Source organism: Podarcis gaigeae (genome assembly GCF_964106915.1).
Source record: "Podarcis gaigeae genome assembly, chromosome: 4".
NCBI lineage: Eukaryota > Metazoa > Chordata > Lepidosauria > Squamata > Lacertidae > Podarcis > Podarcis gaigeae.
In genome coordinates, this window is record NC_139677.1 from 58,842,069 (window position 1) to 58,857,777 (window position 15,709).

General features: G+C 38.0%; 1 protein-coding gene across 1 annotated transcript in view; it reads right to left on the minus strand.

Moving 5' to 3' along the window:
* Positions 1 to 7,723: 7,723 nt before the first annotated feature.
* Positions 7,724 to 15,709, minus strand: part of NCAM2 (neural cell adhesion molecule 2) — a 201,140-nt gene continuing 193,154 nt past the window's right edge. The window contains exons 17-18 of the mRNA XM_083736450.1: positions 14,543 to 14,662; positions 7,724 to 13,023 (exon numbers count right to left, since the gene is read on the minus strand). Coding sequence (XP_083592576.1) covers positions 12,912 to 13,023; positions 14,543 to 14,662 — 232 coding nt within the window. The 3' untranslated portion in view covers positions 7,724 to 12,911. The remainder of the gene's footprint in view (positions 13,024 to 14,542; positions 14,663 to 15,709) is intronic.

The following is a 15,709-nucleotide window of genomic DNA, read 5'->3' on the forward strand; positions in this document are numbered from 1 at the left end:
AAGGGCCAGTGCTTGTGTCGTTTAGCTTCAGAAAGAAAATGAAGTAATGTAAAGATAGGATCCTGTAAAAGTTCATCTGAAAGTTTTAAAGGACTGCTTCTACATTTGTACCTACATTTTCCTACAACATTCCTGTAAGCATTTAATATAGTTGTGGATGAATCTCCCAATTTTAGTATCTCCCAATGTCTAATTTTTCTAATCTAATCTTTTTTGTGGGGGGAAAGTTCATATGGAAGTCCATACATTTATTTTGTGTGTGTGTCTGCATTTCACCTTATATCTTTATTTTGGCAGCCATTTTTTATAATATAATGCTTTTTGGTACATTTTGTGCTGTACTCTTATATTAAGATATGCTTTTTGGTATGCATATTTTGGCTGAAAAACTGCATCACAAAATTTGGATAATGCAAGTTTCAAAAGACAGCTGTGCTCCGAAAGAGTGAATTAGGTGGGTTCAAATAAAAATGTGAATTTAACAAATATCTCCTCCATCCCTATAGCAATCAATTTTACTAAATGGGTCTGGGTGGCAGGATCTCATCTTGCATATACTATGGGAACTGCACATGTTCTATTTCTGAAATTTGTACAAAGTCTCATGGGCTCACACCTATATTAATGTCATTTATTTTTCCAGGTTTTGTTGCTTTGTTGTTGTTTAGTCATTTAGTCGTGTCCGACTGTTCGTGACCCCATGGACCAGAGCACGCCAGGCACTTCTGTCTTCCACTGCCTCCTGCAGTTTAGTCAAAGTCATGCCGGTAGCTTCGAGAACACTATCCTACCATCTTGTCCTCTGTCGTCCCCTTCTCCTTGTGCCCTCAATCTTTCCCAACATCAGGGTCTTTTCCAGGGATTCTTCTCTTCTCATGAGGTGGCCAAAGTATTGGAGCCTCAGCTTCAGGATCTGTTCTTCCAGTGAGCACTCAGGGCTGATTTCCTTAAGAATGGATAGGTGTGATCCCAGGCTTTAAAACATCTTAAACAGATGGGAGTACTGTGTTTAATTCTTCTGTGCTTTCAGGCTTCCAGCAGATAGGTGTTTCTTCAGTTCTTGTTATAATAATAATAATTAATTATTTCTACCCCGCCCATCTGGCTGAGTTTCCTTAGCCACTCTGGGCAGCTCCCAGTCAAGTGTTAAATACAATACAGCATTAAATATTAAAAACTTAACTAAACAGGGCTGCCTTCAGATGTCTTTTAAAGATAGGATAGCTGCTTATTTTCTTCACATCTGAAGGGAGGGTGTTCCACAGGGTGGGTGCCACTACCGAGAAGGCCCTCTGTCTGGTTCCCTGTAACCTCACTTCTCGTAATGAGGGAACCACCAGAAGGCCCTCAGCACTGGATCTCAGTGTCCAGGCTGAACGATGGGGGTGGAGATGCTCCTTCAGGTATACAGGACCAAGGCTGTTTAGGGCTTTAAAGGTCAGCACCAAAACTTTGAATTGTGCTCGGAAACACGCTGCGAGCCAATGAAGATCCTTTAGGACCCGTGTTATATGGTCCTGGCAGCCACTCCTGGTCACCAGTCTAGCTGCCGCATTCTGGATTAATTGCAGTTTCCGGGTCACCTTCAAAGGTAGCCCCACTTAGAGTGCATTGCAGTAGTCCAAGCGAGAGAGAAATAGAGCATGCACCACTCTGGCAAGGCATTCTGTGGGCAGGTAGGGTCTTAGCCTGCATACCAGGTGGAGCTGGTAGACAGCCGCTCTGGACACAGAATTAACCTGCACCTCCATGGACAACTGTGAGTCCAAAATGACTCTCAGGCTGCGCACCTGGTCCTTCAGGGGCACATTTACCCCATTCAGGGCCAGGGAATCCCCCACACCCTCCCACACCCTGTTCCCCCCAAAAAGTACTTCTGTCTTGTTGTTGTTACTGCTGACAATGTTTTCAATGCATGGTTCCCTGAAGGAACCATTGTGCTGTGACAGTGCAGAATGCAAATTCTGAAAGTGAAAATAAATAAATAAATAAATAATAACTGCATTAACACACACAAAGAAGTTATTATTAGGTCTGTTTTTATAAGAAAAAGAGGTGCCAGAACTCACCATGGACGCCTCCCTTGTTCCCTTATAATGGCAATGGTTCCCACCTGAGAGGAGCTGCAACAGAGTTTCCATGAGTTTTGACTGTAAAAAAACCCTGGCTATTATTGAAAGGCACTCTCTTCTTGGCAGTTAGAGACAGGTTGCAAACATTTACATAGGCCACATAAAGGGATGAATCTAGCTAAGTCATTGTGAGAGCAATGGGACTTCTTATGCAACCTCCCCCTGCACATTTTCTGTACCTTTCCCAAACCTGCTATGAAGCGTTGTGGGGAGTAGATTTGGGGCGAAAGGGCTGGGAAGTTCCACTACACAATCAGAAATTCTACTGCTTGTGCAATGACCTTACCACTGAAGAAAGATGATGTTGCCAGACAAATCTCCCTTGCTCTGACCTGTTGGGAACTGGTCACCTATCCGAGCATTTCTATGTCAAGAGGCAAGCGATTTAATTCCCTATTTTGTGGGAGGTGGCAACAATTAATAATTTGCCCTAAACTCTCAGGCAAGTTAGGATAGGTAAATGGCATTATTATTCTCTCCTGTTACATCATGAATTAGTTGGAAATCCTATATCTAGCCTCCTTCCTTCTTCCAGGCTTTTCTCCACATTTGGAATAGCTTCACACATACAGTGGTACCTCAGGTTATATACGCTTCAGGTTAGAGACTCCGCTAACCCAGAAATAGTGCTTCAGGTTAAGAACTTTGCTTCAGGATGAGAACAGAAATCGTGCTCTGGCGCAGCGGCAGCAGCAGGAGGCCCCATTAGCTAAAGTGGTACTTCAGGTTAAGGACAGTTTCAGGTTAAGTACGGACATCCGGAATGAATTAAGTACTTAACCCGACGTACTTCATTTGAGTAGACTCCCAAACTCAGATGTTCAACAGATACATGCAAATGATGTGAAATGTTAACCATATTAACTTCTTAAGCACTGAGCTTGAATGTCCAATGCTTGCAATACTTGTCACATTATTTGTGAGCAAGCTCCAAGCCAAGAATTATTTTCAGAAGCAATTTGCTATAGGTTTCTGTATTCTAAGCACTCAATCATAAAACAGGGAGAACATTCACCAGATGAATTATTCATTGCTGTTTAGTCACCCAGTCTCACTCTAAGAACAGATGGCATTTCACTTCTTTTTCATGTTTCGGCTTTGATATGTACATGCAACATTTTAAACACCTCAGAAGGCCTTTTTTCGATTTCTATGAAAGTGCAAAATCCCATACCACTTCCATGTGTGGATTTTCTAAAAGCAACAGCCACCCAAGATGCAGAAAAACCAATTTATTATTATGTATATAATTAAAATTGACTACTACACTTGTTTAGTTTTAGAAAGAAATAGGAAGTGATAAAATAATGGCAGCAGAGTTCAGATGCAGATCTTGATGCAGCTCCCATACACAGCTGGCAGCCCTGGATAGGAATGTGCAACCTTCCAAAAACCAGTTCACTGAAGCCTGGATGAGATGGGCACCAGAATCTTCATCTGGGTGTCCATCTCCATCTACACTGAGCTGCTTTCATGCATATCAGGTCTGAATGGGCCAATGTATGCTACAGACTCAATGCACTCAGTTCTATCCAATTTACTCCAAATAATATTGGGGTTATATGTTATGTATGCACATATGCATATATTCATTCAATTTATCAATTCTCCTGAGAGTTATGTGCAAAACATTTCATTGTGCGCCTGTCATTAATGTTGACTGTATATTTTAAAAGTATTTTCTGGCTTGTATTTGTCCTATAAACATGATGGTGGAAAAAATGCTGTCTAAATGCAGCCTGACTTATGTTCATTAATTTTAATGGGGTTACTCATATTCTGATGGTTGCTCAAAAAAAGCAAGAGATACATAATTCAAAACAATCAAGTACTTTCTTAACCTTTGGACAAGTAAGGCAGGGATACAAATTTACTTAGCTTACTTAGCTCTAAGAACAATTCTCTATTGTTGGAAGAGATTTAAGCAACTAAAATCACATAATTCTGATTTTAATGGTGATTTGTACATGTTTTTAAGTTTTTAAGTCTTTGTAAATCAACCTTAGACCATTCACTGAAGGGTGGACTATAACTACAAATCATAAATAACATTAAGAATAATAGAGGTGCCTCTGTTAGGCCTGTAAAATAATACTCATTCCTTTGCATTAATGGGGGGACACAAGCTGAATTATCATATAATCATTAGGTATTGGTTCTGTTCTCTTTGAATCCACAGAGATACATTTTAAGTTTGTTGGCAAAGATCTTCAAGTAGGCAAAATATTCTGATGAACAACATTTGTTTCTAGGATATTATTATTTTCTAATTATGGCACATCTGTGTTTATTCATATGCAAGTGTGGGTTTTCTGGCTGGATAAATGATGAAACAGAAGATGCATTTTTATGTCTTGCAACACATTAACCAGGAAAATACATTTCATGTAATTCAGTGACATGGTCGCTATTAAATCCTGTATAATTGCAAACCACTATGCAGCCTAAGCACATATTAACACTGAGCCCATACACATAAATACCAAAAATGTATTTATTTCCATTCCTATGAGGGCAAAAGCAGGTTTAAAATGAAAATTCACACAATATGACACACATTCACATGCAAGGAAAAACTAAGTAAAACTAAGAAGATATCAAGAGTGCTTTTACTAAATTGCTCCAATTTAATTTCAATTTTTCCAACACTGCAAATTCTGCCTAAATTATTTCCACTCCAGTGGATTTTTCCTTTTAAATAAGATTGTGGTCTGGTTCCCACATCACATTAAACCACAGTTTAATGTGTAACCATGGTTTAATGTGAAATAGCAGCATGATTATGTATGTTCTTCAAAGTCTAGGGAAGCAGAAGTGTGAAAGTTAATTGCGCCATAATAACACATTATAGCTCTATTCAGATGTTATCCCCCATGCATAGGGCTACTGTGTGAAAGGAAGTGGGGTCGCACTATCAATCTCACAATGCCTGCCATCCGCCACTGGTTCCACACCTTCTAATAAGGAAATATTCTCCCTTGATGTGAACATGCATACACAGAGCCCAGGAATTCTTCAGAAGAACCCAGGACAAAATAGGAACTTGAGAATGGAACCTGAGATAGCGGTAAATTGCGATTTTGGTTATTAGGTGTGAAATACTTACAATGCAATCTCTTGATGTAGAGGAGAAGCAAGCTGTGAGGGATAACTATCAATGAAAGTCCTTTTGGCAAGCATGGATCGATAAATAATGAAACTTTTTACCAAATTAGTTTTTACAGAAGCATATATGAAAGTGTGAGATGAGGCAACTTTCTGAATCTAAGCAGGTGAGGGTGCGACCAGTACCTGAATTTGAGGTCACCAGGAATCCTGATATGTACAATACTGAAGAAAACATGAAGTATAAAGGCATTGGATACATTAAAAATAAAATGTGGAGAAATGAAATAAGGGTTCCAAATTTCTCCTCCAAAACTCCATATTTTGATATAAACGACAAATGTTAATGTTCCTTTACTTAACAAATTGTCATAATGTGTCAAAGCATCAACACCAGCAATCTTCTGCGTTATTATTATTTAAGAGTTGGTCATTTTTTCTTCTCATCCTTTGTAATACCTTTGTGTAGTTTTGTTCTGCCTTAGTTTTATTTAAACTACCTTTAGTTTTCTCATGTTATGCATCATACTTATTGGATTTTCATTAATGTTTCTCTTTCCTTTGTTGACTCAAACCTTTTGGTTCCTCAAGCTTCTCCTTGAGGCCCTTTGATCTGTGTTCTTTATCTTTGGCCACTGGGTTTTCTTATTAACAATCATGTGCGCTGAAGATATTGTCGTTCATAGATTCATTTAAATGTGTGAAATTGGAAGTGGGCCCAGAGAGTGTGATCTCTTTCATTGCTACGCCAGGTGTTCTTTCCCCAATATGAAGGTGTGAACAGTTCTTTTGACAAATGCTTATCTTTAATCTCTGATTTCTCTGTGTCCTCTTCTTCGTGGCCTCCTTTCTTTTTTCGTTGCTGTCAAATTGTATTTTTATCTCTGTTTTTTCACTTTTGGGCTTTTTCTGTATTGGCTCCCTTTATGAAACACATTTACCATCCAAAATTCATTCATCTAATTCTGTTCCTCTTAAAAGAAAAACAAACAAACAAAATCCAACATGCATACTGAGACTCAGTTATTCCAGTTACTCATTATTTTGGCACTATCCCTACCAGTACATAGAGTTTTTGTTTGTTTGTTTGCTCTAAATTAGATTGTAAGTTAATTGGCCTGGCTAGGAATGGCAAGTGAGCCTCATTATGTTCCTCAACACTGCTGATCTTTTCTCTTTTCCACCAAAACAGACAGACCAAGGTAGTGATGAAAGGAAACTGCTGGAAATTAGGTCTCAGTTGTGCTTCACGATACTGCTGTGGCAGAATCTTAGGTGTCAGGAGCTCTGCAAAAGTAGTTTCCAAGACTTTAACATCCATAGATCAGAAAACAATATTGTTCAGGTTCCGGGAATTCTAGAGGAGTGGATTTGAATTTTTTCACCCTGCGGACCACTTTTAAACTGCTGCAGGCCACTGAAATAACCTGCCCCCCTATCAGGCCTGCCATAATCATTATCATCACCAAAAAGGGGCTAGAAGGGTGCCAGGAGAAAACTGTAATGAAATGCCATCCTTTGGTATAAAATAATCAAATAGTGAAGAAAGTGTATCAGTGAAAGTACACGCATGAAACTCCTTATTGTGCTAGAATATTAATCTAACATTAATACCTAAAATGTTATGTGAAACTTCATTTAGAGACTGTGACAGTTGACTGTCAGTCTATTTATCAGTCAAGGATATTGCATATGCCAAACACTGCAGAAGCTCAGAAACATATGGGAGAGTTTCTGAGACTTTCAAATGTTCATATATATGAAGCATACCATATATTTACAATCTACGTATTAGAATGGCATCATTTTTTACAGATTGTATCAGCCAAGATAAATAATAACTGATTTTATGTCTGTTTATGGTGCAACCTGATGCATGTCTGCTCAGAACCCTATTAAGGAAGTGCTTATAATAGTGAAGGACCCAATGCACGCCATCATGAATGCCCTTTAATTACATGCTATTCATTGAAATAGCTTTTTATATCTTTGTTTCTAAGAGATGATTCTGCAGTTCTTTATACACTTTTCTCAATCTATGCAAGAAATATTTTATTCTCTTGGAAACTATTCCAAACACCACTTCTTCTTTTTTAGCATAGGCACCTAGTTGACTATGCAAATTAACACAGGTTCTTCATCCTTACCTGTTTGCAGTTATTAGGTGGAATTATTTTTAATGTTAGCAACAGTGTATTTGTAGAACTAAAGACTGATTATTATTTTTGTGATCCAAACTATCTCACTGACAATAGCAGTGTACTTGAAGGCTTTCCCATAAGTGCTATACCAATACATCATAATAAGTTGTACTGCAGAAGGGATATACTATTTTTCTCATTTTTGACAGCATGTCGTTTTTGTTTTAAAATGTCTTCTGGAAAACTTTCTCTGGAAACAAAATTTGGAATAGTGAAGGTTTTTAAGTAAATGCTCTCCCAAATCAGCTTATTCCTGGCAGAGAGACAGAAATGGAAAATGAAGCATTTCATTAAAGTAAAAGTCTCTTTACTATTAATATACAAATGGTGAAGAGTGACAAATAATTGATATAACTGTAATCCATACTTTCAATATCTTTCATAAATACAAAACTTCAGCATTGCAGTATCTTTTTTTTTTTTACAGTTTAGAATATATATATACAGCATTTCATAGGGACATAAAATTTTGAAACTATGAACAAACGCACCCCAGTTGTAGGTAACGCAACAGTACAGTAAGTGGATCAGATGGCAGATACCATATGGAATGTTGAAACAAAAGAAATGTTGATGAACAAAAACTGTTAAGTCTTAATTTTACTGTACACAGAATCCAAAATACCTACTAAATGTTCATTTTTTGCAGGATAACTATCCTTGTCAAAGTAGGCTATATATCTGGAGGCTTAAAATGCTCTGTCTCTTTTTTATTATCCACTTATGTACATTCAGAGGCTGTTGTGATGATGGCAACTGAATTAAATTGCATGATTAAGGAAGTAACTCAAAGGTCCCGGGGGAGGGGAGCAGGTGGCTGCAGGGTGCAGTGGTTCCCAGTCTACATGGATTGGGTAAGTCCTGCCATTGAAGGCTCCTCATGGCAGTGGCAGAAAGCTCCACTGCTGTTGCTCCTCTGCATTCAGACTTCCAATAGCAGTAGAGGGTGAAAAGGAGTATGTTGTGACCATGTCAGGGGGGACTGGTCTTAGATCAGTCTTAGATCAGCAAGATCCAAATCCCTCCTATGCCCCTGAAGAAAATGAATATTAAAAACTGACTACAGAAAAATAGGGGGGGGATCCCATTCCCCTGACCTTCTGCCGTGTACACACAACATGGCAGGGCTTAGGATATGAGTAGTCCACAGACTACTCCCTGCCTCCACCTAGGATTGTTCTGCCTGAGATCTCTTTCTGAGAACAAGTCTCCTTACAGTTTCCATTCAAAACAAGCATAGGTTTTTATGTTATTGTCCACCTATTTGTCGTTCTCGGTTGGCTGCACCACTACTTCAGCATTGCCTTCATGGGACCTGTTGCTGTCCTATCCTTTCCCCCATCTTTTCTTGTTTTGGTCAGCTCTCTTTTTACTGCCCTACTGCGATCACGTGGAATCAGTGAGGCTTCACACTGACAAACCTAAATTGTTTTGTGCCCATCCACACCACACACCCCAGGACAGGTCTACAAGAAAATCTTAAATACAAGCAGAATGGAAATCACAATGCCTTTTTAAAGAGAAGTTTTAACTAACAAACTGTAATTGGCCCAAAGACAGCTCTGACGCTTCCCAGCTGCATCAGTAAATTGATCAGGTCTTTAAAATCCAAATGCAGGTTACATTTATACATGAATGGTGGAAATGTTGCAAATTCTGTGGCCAGAAGTCGCTCTATCTGGTGAGTGTAATATTACATAGCAATGAAGTTATCGTGTGTAAAAGAATCATCTCACGCGTGGCTACTGAGCAGGGTTCTGAAAAAGAAGCATATCGAACTGAATTCCTAAACAGATTCAGGGGACCACTACAGTAATTTTGTCAACGATACTAAGTTTTCCTTATAAGACTAGCACCCAGTGATTTTAACTGATGCTTGGACCTGATGTCCATTCCCTGCATAGAAATGATTGAACTGCATGCTGCAATAAGAGTTCTTGGTCAATAATTTATTGTGACAATGCAAGCAGAGGCAGTGAATTCAATACGAGCTTCGGCAACACTCCTAATAGTTTTATGATCCACTGAAAATTGAGGGATAGTATGTTGCAGATCCTCCCCCCCCCCCCCAGACACACACCTTTTTAGGAAAAAAAGAGAACAGAATTAAATGTTAAGAGTTAGGAATATTAACACAGAAGGCTATTTATTGATAAGATTGCTCTAATAAGCCTTTGCTATGATGATTTAGTTAAATAAGGAAATAATTGAAATGGGGCTTTTGTTTCTCTCATTGCTTTTGTGGGAGATAGCAGTGTCTGTTTTGTTTTAATCTTCTTCAAAAGAGCTCTCATTCTCTCTCCCTTAAAGGAAAGTTGAAGACAGACGTCTGAAAACCCATAACTACATTTAGCAACATACTGCACAAATCCAAACAAAATGGCTACTTTACCAGTCTTAGGTAGGTTTGGGTTTTTCATGGTGCCACTGAATAACATGATGGCCCAGGTGTATTTCCATATGCAAGAACGTGAGCAAGTTTGAGGCTCTGTATTCAATGAAACTAGGGATCTATAGGTACATGACTGGAGGTGGGTGTTGTTTTTTGCTTGACTAAAACAGAGTGACATCCTACCCACTCTGTTACTTACCGTGCTAAGCAACAGGGGAAAATGACTCACAGTTTGGCACTTAAATGAACTTATTTCACAATCATTAGACAAATAATTGATTTCTAATACACAGTTCAAAGCTTGGCAATATTTAGTGGGATTTGTCATATGATTACATATTGTCTGTCTCAGTAATTGTTTTATTGTGGAATATTGCTGTATATTTCTGTAGATAGAAACTAGACCTCACACCCATACCTGTGAGCTGCTTATGAAGGACAGTTACAATCTTGCATCACCCTACAAGGTGGTATTTGTTTATTATTATTGATCTAACACTCAAGTTGCCAGATATTCCTATATACTAATAGAAAATTCATTCTCTGAGTGTCAGTCCAAGAAGGAGGTAGGTGGTGGGCAGGGCGGGATTAATGGAGGAAGGAGAAAGTTACATACCATCTCACTGATGACTGAGGAATGAATGCTGGCAATTGGGGGAAGGATGGAAAACGTGGGGAGGGGGTGAGTATCCTAGAAAGGGGCACTCTCCACACCACAATATTTCGAATGTTTCAAAAGGAGAAGTTGGAACAATGTATTCTAGTTGATAGAAAGCTAAAGCACTGGTATGTGCTATAAAATAAAGCATTAAATATGAAATTAACTACAGTCATTTTGGAGTTGATTTTCACATGTATTGCATTGTTCTAAAATTTAAGAGAATGCCCTATTTAACTCTTAATTGTGGAATTCTATCATGTTGATTTCATTATGCTATTTTTGTACTCGTTGTTTGAAGATAGGTTGCAAAGATGTTGTCAACCACCTAGAGATATTATTTTTTGGTAAAGCATGAACACTATGTAAACCATCTAAATAAAGCAAAAAGTATTCAAAGTAGTTTAGAAAAACTATATTTGTCTTCAAATAAAGAAAAAACTGGCTCTCACATATGGCACCACATTATCAGACTGTAGGACCATTAATATTTAGCAGTTCTAGCATGATGACACAGGAAGCCAGTAAACATGTTATGAAAATTTCTAATCAAATAAATATATATTTATACCCATTCCATATATTTCAATACCGTATGCCAGAGAAGGTGAATGCTTTATCAGGCTATTAGTGGATGGAAACCTTGGGCCCTGCAGTGCAGACCTATCATACCATGAGCCCTTGCTGGGAGCTGCAAGAATCGTCTCAGGACATGGAGGTGGGGTAGCACCTCCATATCTCTGCCCAACATATCTCTGCACCTCTCCCATAACACCTTCAGCCTTTTGCTCCCTTGTTTGCCACTCAACAACAGCAGTTGCATAATACATTCCTCCCATGCAGGACTACTGTTCCATATATTTATTAACAGCAAAGATTTAAGGGGGACCTGGGAGCCAAATGAATATACTGCAGCTGATGGCAATTTTACCAAGGATCAAAAAAAAAAAAAGGGCAGTTTTTTCTTTATTTTATTTCAATAGCAAGTTACACATCTGTAGAGGCCAACCAAAATTTAACTATTGAAGGGTATGATCCACAAATTGTTCTATTGCCACCACAGCTATCCAGTACAACAAAGGCATGCCTAGGGTTTGGAGACTGCAGTTCAACATTCTATTTTATTTGGATTTAAATGCATCTTAAGGTTGTCTGCTTAGTTCATTCCCAAGCTAGGGAAGATATTGCTGGGGAAAATTATGTATAGAATTCTATGAGAACAGAAACAGCATTTTAAAAGTCAACTGGTTTCTTGGATATATTTTCCTCTATTGTTTAAATGCAGCTCACTCAACCTCTGTCTTATCTTTCTTATCACCTATCATTTGACATTCCTCCTAAGACCCACATTTTCCATTGCTTTTATTTTATTTTTGTGTAGTTGGTTTATTAAATTGGTGGTGGAAGTGAAAATTACACAGGGCATGGCCAAACCTAGAGAAGTTTTTTGGATCTTGGGTTTGAGTTTACGTGAATAACTTTTAAAATATATATTAGAACAAATATGATTATTGTTGTAGTAAACGAATGAAAGCAGAAATGTGCATATTATGTTTCTTTATAAATACATTGAGGCAACTCAGTTGAGCTTGTATTTATTGTTGTAAGACTTGCTTTGAAGCTGAGTGCTATGGTCATAAGTCAGGATTCTTATTTTCACAACAAAATAAGTTTCGACATTTTTAGCTTACACATGATCTTCCAAACATAAATACAAAGTATCTGAAGCACTGAAATTTCTGTGGACTTTTGATAGTTAGGATGTGATCAATGTCTTCATCAAAATAGTTCACAACTTTTGTTAAAATCTGTACATCAAACCTACAAACCCTTCATTGTCTGGTGTGAAGTGCAGGGTTAACAGCATAAGGAGGTTGTCTACTCTGTGTCAAAGATCAGCTGCAGTCAAGTCACTATTTAGCTTTGCCAGCCACATATATCTAATTTCTAATGGAGCCTAATATTATATCTATATATATATAATTTGTTTATATATATATTCTTTTAAAGGCAACCAAAATCTTTTAAAATTTCAAGTACAAACAAATATAAATGTATATGGCACTTTCTCTCAGGGTTTAATTTCCATTGTAAGTGGTACGGCTGTCAGGTGTCCAGTTTGTGGCTAAGGGGGTTTCTTGAATTTTTATAAATAGATTTCTTCAGTGATAAAATAAATTACAATATTTATATTGGCTGATTTGCCAAACTGAGACCACAGGACTGATGTCATCCAGGACTACAGACTAAAACTATTGAAATAAAGTGAAAATGGACAGTCAACAGAAGTCATTTGAACTACTTCTGAGAATTATTCCATCTTAAGTTGCCCAAGAAACTAAGGTCAGCTGTAAAGTTTTGGTCACAGATTTATTTGAATCCAAATGCCTTTTATTCCCCTCTAGACAGCTGTAGTTGTTGTATTATGCTTTGCTATCATCTTCTTTTGACTGGATGATGTCATTAGAAACTTTGATTTCTATAGTATCTGAATTTAAAACTTCTTTTCCATTTTCTTCCTTTAATGGCAGTTTCCTGTGAGAAAGTAAGGAAAAACCAAAATATTACATTGTAAATTCATGGGTGATTTTTTTTTGGGGGGGAGGGGGGTTAGATCATTTTTCTCTTATTCAGATTTTGTTGAGAGCACTACACTGCTGCAGTGGCAAATCTTTTAAGTTTCTCTATGCATCTCTTCCTCCCCACCCCACCTTCCACCACTGTTAACAATGTGCAACACTACCAAAAAAATAATTATTCATACAATTGCATCAAGTTTCATTTTGTGAAGTATTTTACTGATGCCCATGTGTTGTTGTCTTTCATGCTCAATAGAAGCTTTTCTTCTAGTAGAAATAGGCTTAATTGTGTTTTTAACATTGTTGTAAATCACTTGGAGACTTTCCCATAAAAAGTGATTAACAAATATAAGAAATACTACTACTAGCAGGCAGGACCCCCCAATCCAGATTGGGAATGGGGGGGCAGCAATTTAAAGCTTCTCCTTCTCTCCCCAGGGTGCCAAAGCAGATCAGGCATTCCCACACCTGCCATTTACATTTGATTGATTTCAAAGGGATGTTCATTTAACCAGCTACATTTGGATTGGGACAAATATCTTCAAGAACAAGCAGTTGCTAGAAAATATGTATTATATGATGGAAGGAGCATCAAGATGATATGTTGTAAGGTACACTAAGATTACTTTCCCCCATAGTTCTGGGAGGACAGTTGTTGTTGTTAGTGCACAACCTACAGCCTATACATTATGGAGATGGTAGTGTGATCTGGACCTAGGTCACAGACCCACTTACATGGGTTCAGCCATGAGTCATCCCTTCTGCTCATTCAGTTCTTAGTAGCAGGCAACACAAGGCAGCTACCCTGACCTTTTTAGCTAGCAGCTATTGTTCTTAGAGAATGCTAATTCTGTAACGCATCAGACTATAGTTGGGACTTTCCTATTGATGTCAAAAATTACAATGCTCCAGAGGCAGGGGTCAAGGCAGTGAGCAACCACAGCACCTGCTTGTTTCCGATGTTCAACACTGAGCTGAGGGTCAACAGCAGAGTTCCTGTTTGATAGCCCCAATTTATAAAAATTAGAACATCAGTCTGCTGCAACTAAAGCGTAAGTTGATTAATAGGAAGAAACACAAGGCTTGAGAGAAACACGTCCATAGAAGGACTGCATCAAGGTGCCAACTTGAGTAAACTAGGGTGGGGCAGGTAAAGCCTGCTCCATATAATCAATCAAATGACATGGTGCATGCACTCCATTTGAAGGGCAATACCCATCAACTTAGGGGGTGGTCCCCTCAAATATTTTATTGGGGGGGTATGAAGACCTCCTTGACCCCTAGGAGTTGGTTCCTGTGCTGCAGACCAATCAGGGGAGTGCAATGGGGATGGGCAGGGTACAGTAGGGAATCACATATGTGTATATAATGTGCTTTAGAATTTATGCCTCTCATCCAGTCTTGGGAGATTAATCTGCTGGACATTTACTTTTGAATATACAGGGTGTGAACTTATTAAAATGTGGACTACATACTCTGGTTCTGTTAATGGTGTTGTTTCATTGGGTTCATTTACTGGACTTCCATCTTCGTGATTGGTAATTCTTTCATCCTCTGTTCTCATTTCAACTATCGGCTCTTTTGATCCGTCTTTCCTAAAGAACATTGAAAGATTCTTAGCCTCACTTCCTTTGTGATAAAAATATGTTGCATTTTATTAATTGTCAGTATTCTGCTTTCAGAATCATGGAAGAAGAGCAAAAGGCAACTATAATTAATACTGATAAAAATATTTCAACATTTATTACACCCATCATTGTCACCTCATACATTATCATACATTTTAACCTCAAACTAATATGCAAAAATAAATGTTACATCTAAATAATAATTTGAGAGTACCAAATTGGATTTGTCAAAAACTAACATTGAAGCTAGCAAACTATCTGATCTATTCAGCATGACAAATGATAGTAGCCATATTATAGTTTCAACTTATATAGATTAATTAATATGCTTTTCTGAATAAAAGGAGAAAAACTAATGCCTTTCTCATGGAAACTGATGGTAATATTTTCAGAGCTGTAATGCTATGCTTGCATAGACTTGCCGATTTCATTAATGTGTTATGTTAGAAAACCCTTTTCCTTTTCATCAAAGTAGCATCAAATGTGTGGGGCAGGGGATGAAATCATTTTTGAGTGCTGCTTATGTACAGTATAAGGACTTTTAACTCCCATTGCTTAAAAATATGGGAAACTGTTCCGCATCTACCTAATTCTCTCACTGAAAGCCACCAGCAAAACATAAATGTGCTTAATTTTGGCTGAATGGCATTCATTATGTCTTCAGTCTCAGTACTGACTGAAAGCAGCTTTCCAGGGTTTTTAGACAATGGTCCTTCCAAGCGGTCACTAGAGATTCCAGGGATTAAAGCTTGGATATTTTGCATGTTCTCTATCACTGAACTACAGCCCCTTCTAACACTGAAGCCTCAGCACAAATGTCTATTAAAAAAACTATTTAAAAAAATTGTAACGTGCAATGTGTAATTCTGCCTTTCCTTGGCAATATGGCCCATCAATAAAAATGCATAGGAGCAGGCTGTACAGCTGCGATCCTAAGGACATTTATTAAGGAAGTAGCATTGGGTTTTCTTAATATTGATGTGGTCAATGGTACTACTCAGAGGTGTATGTTTG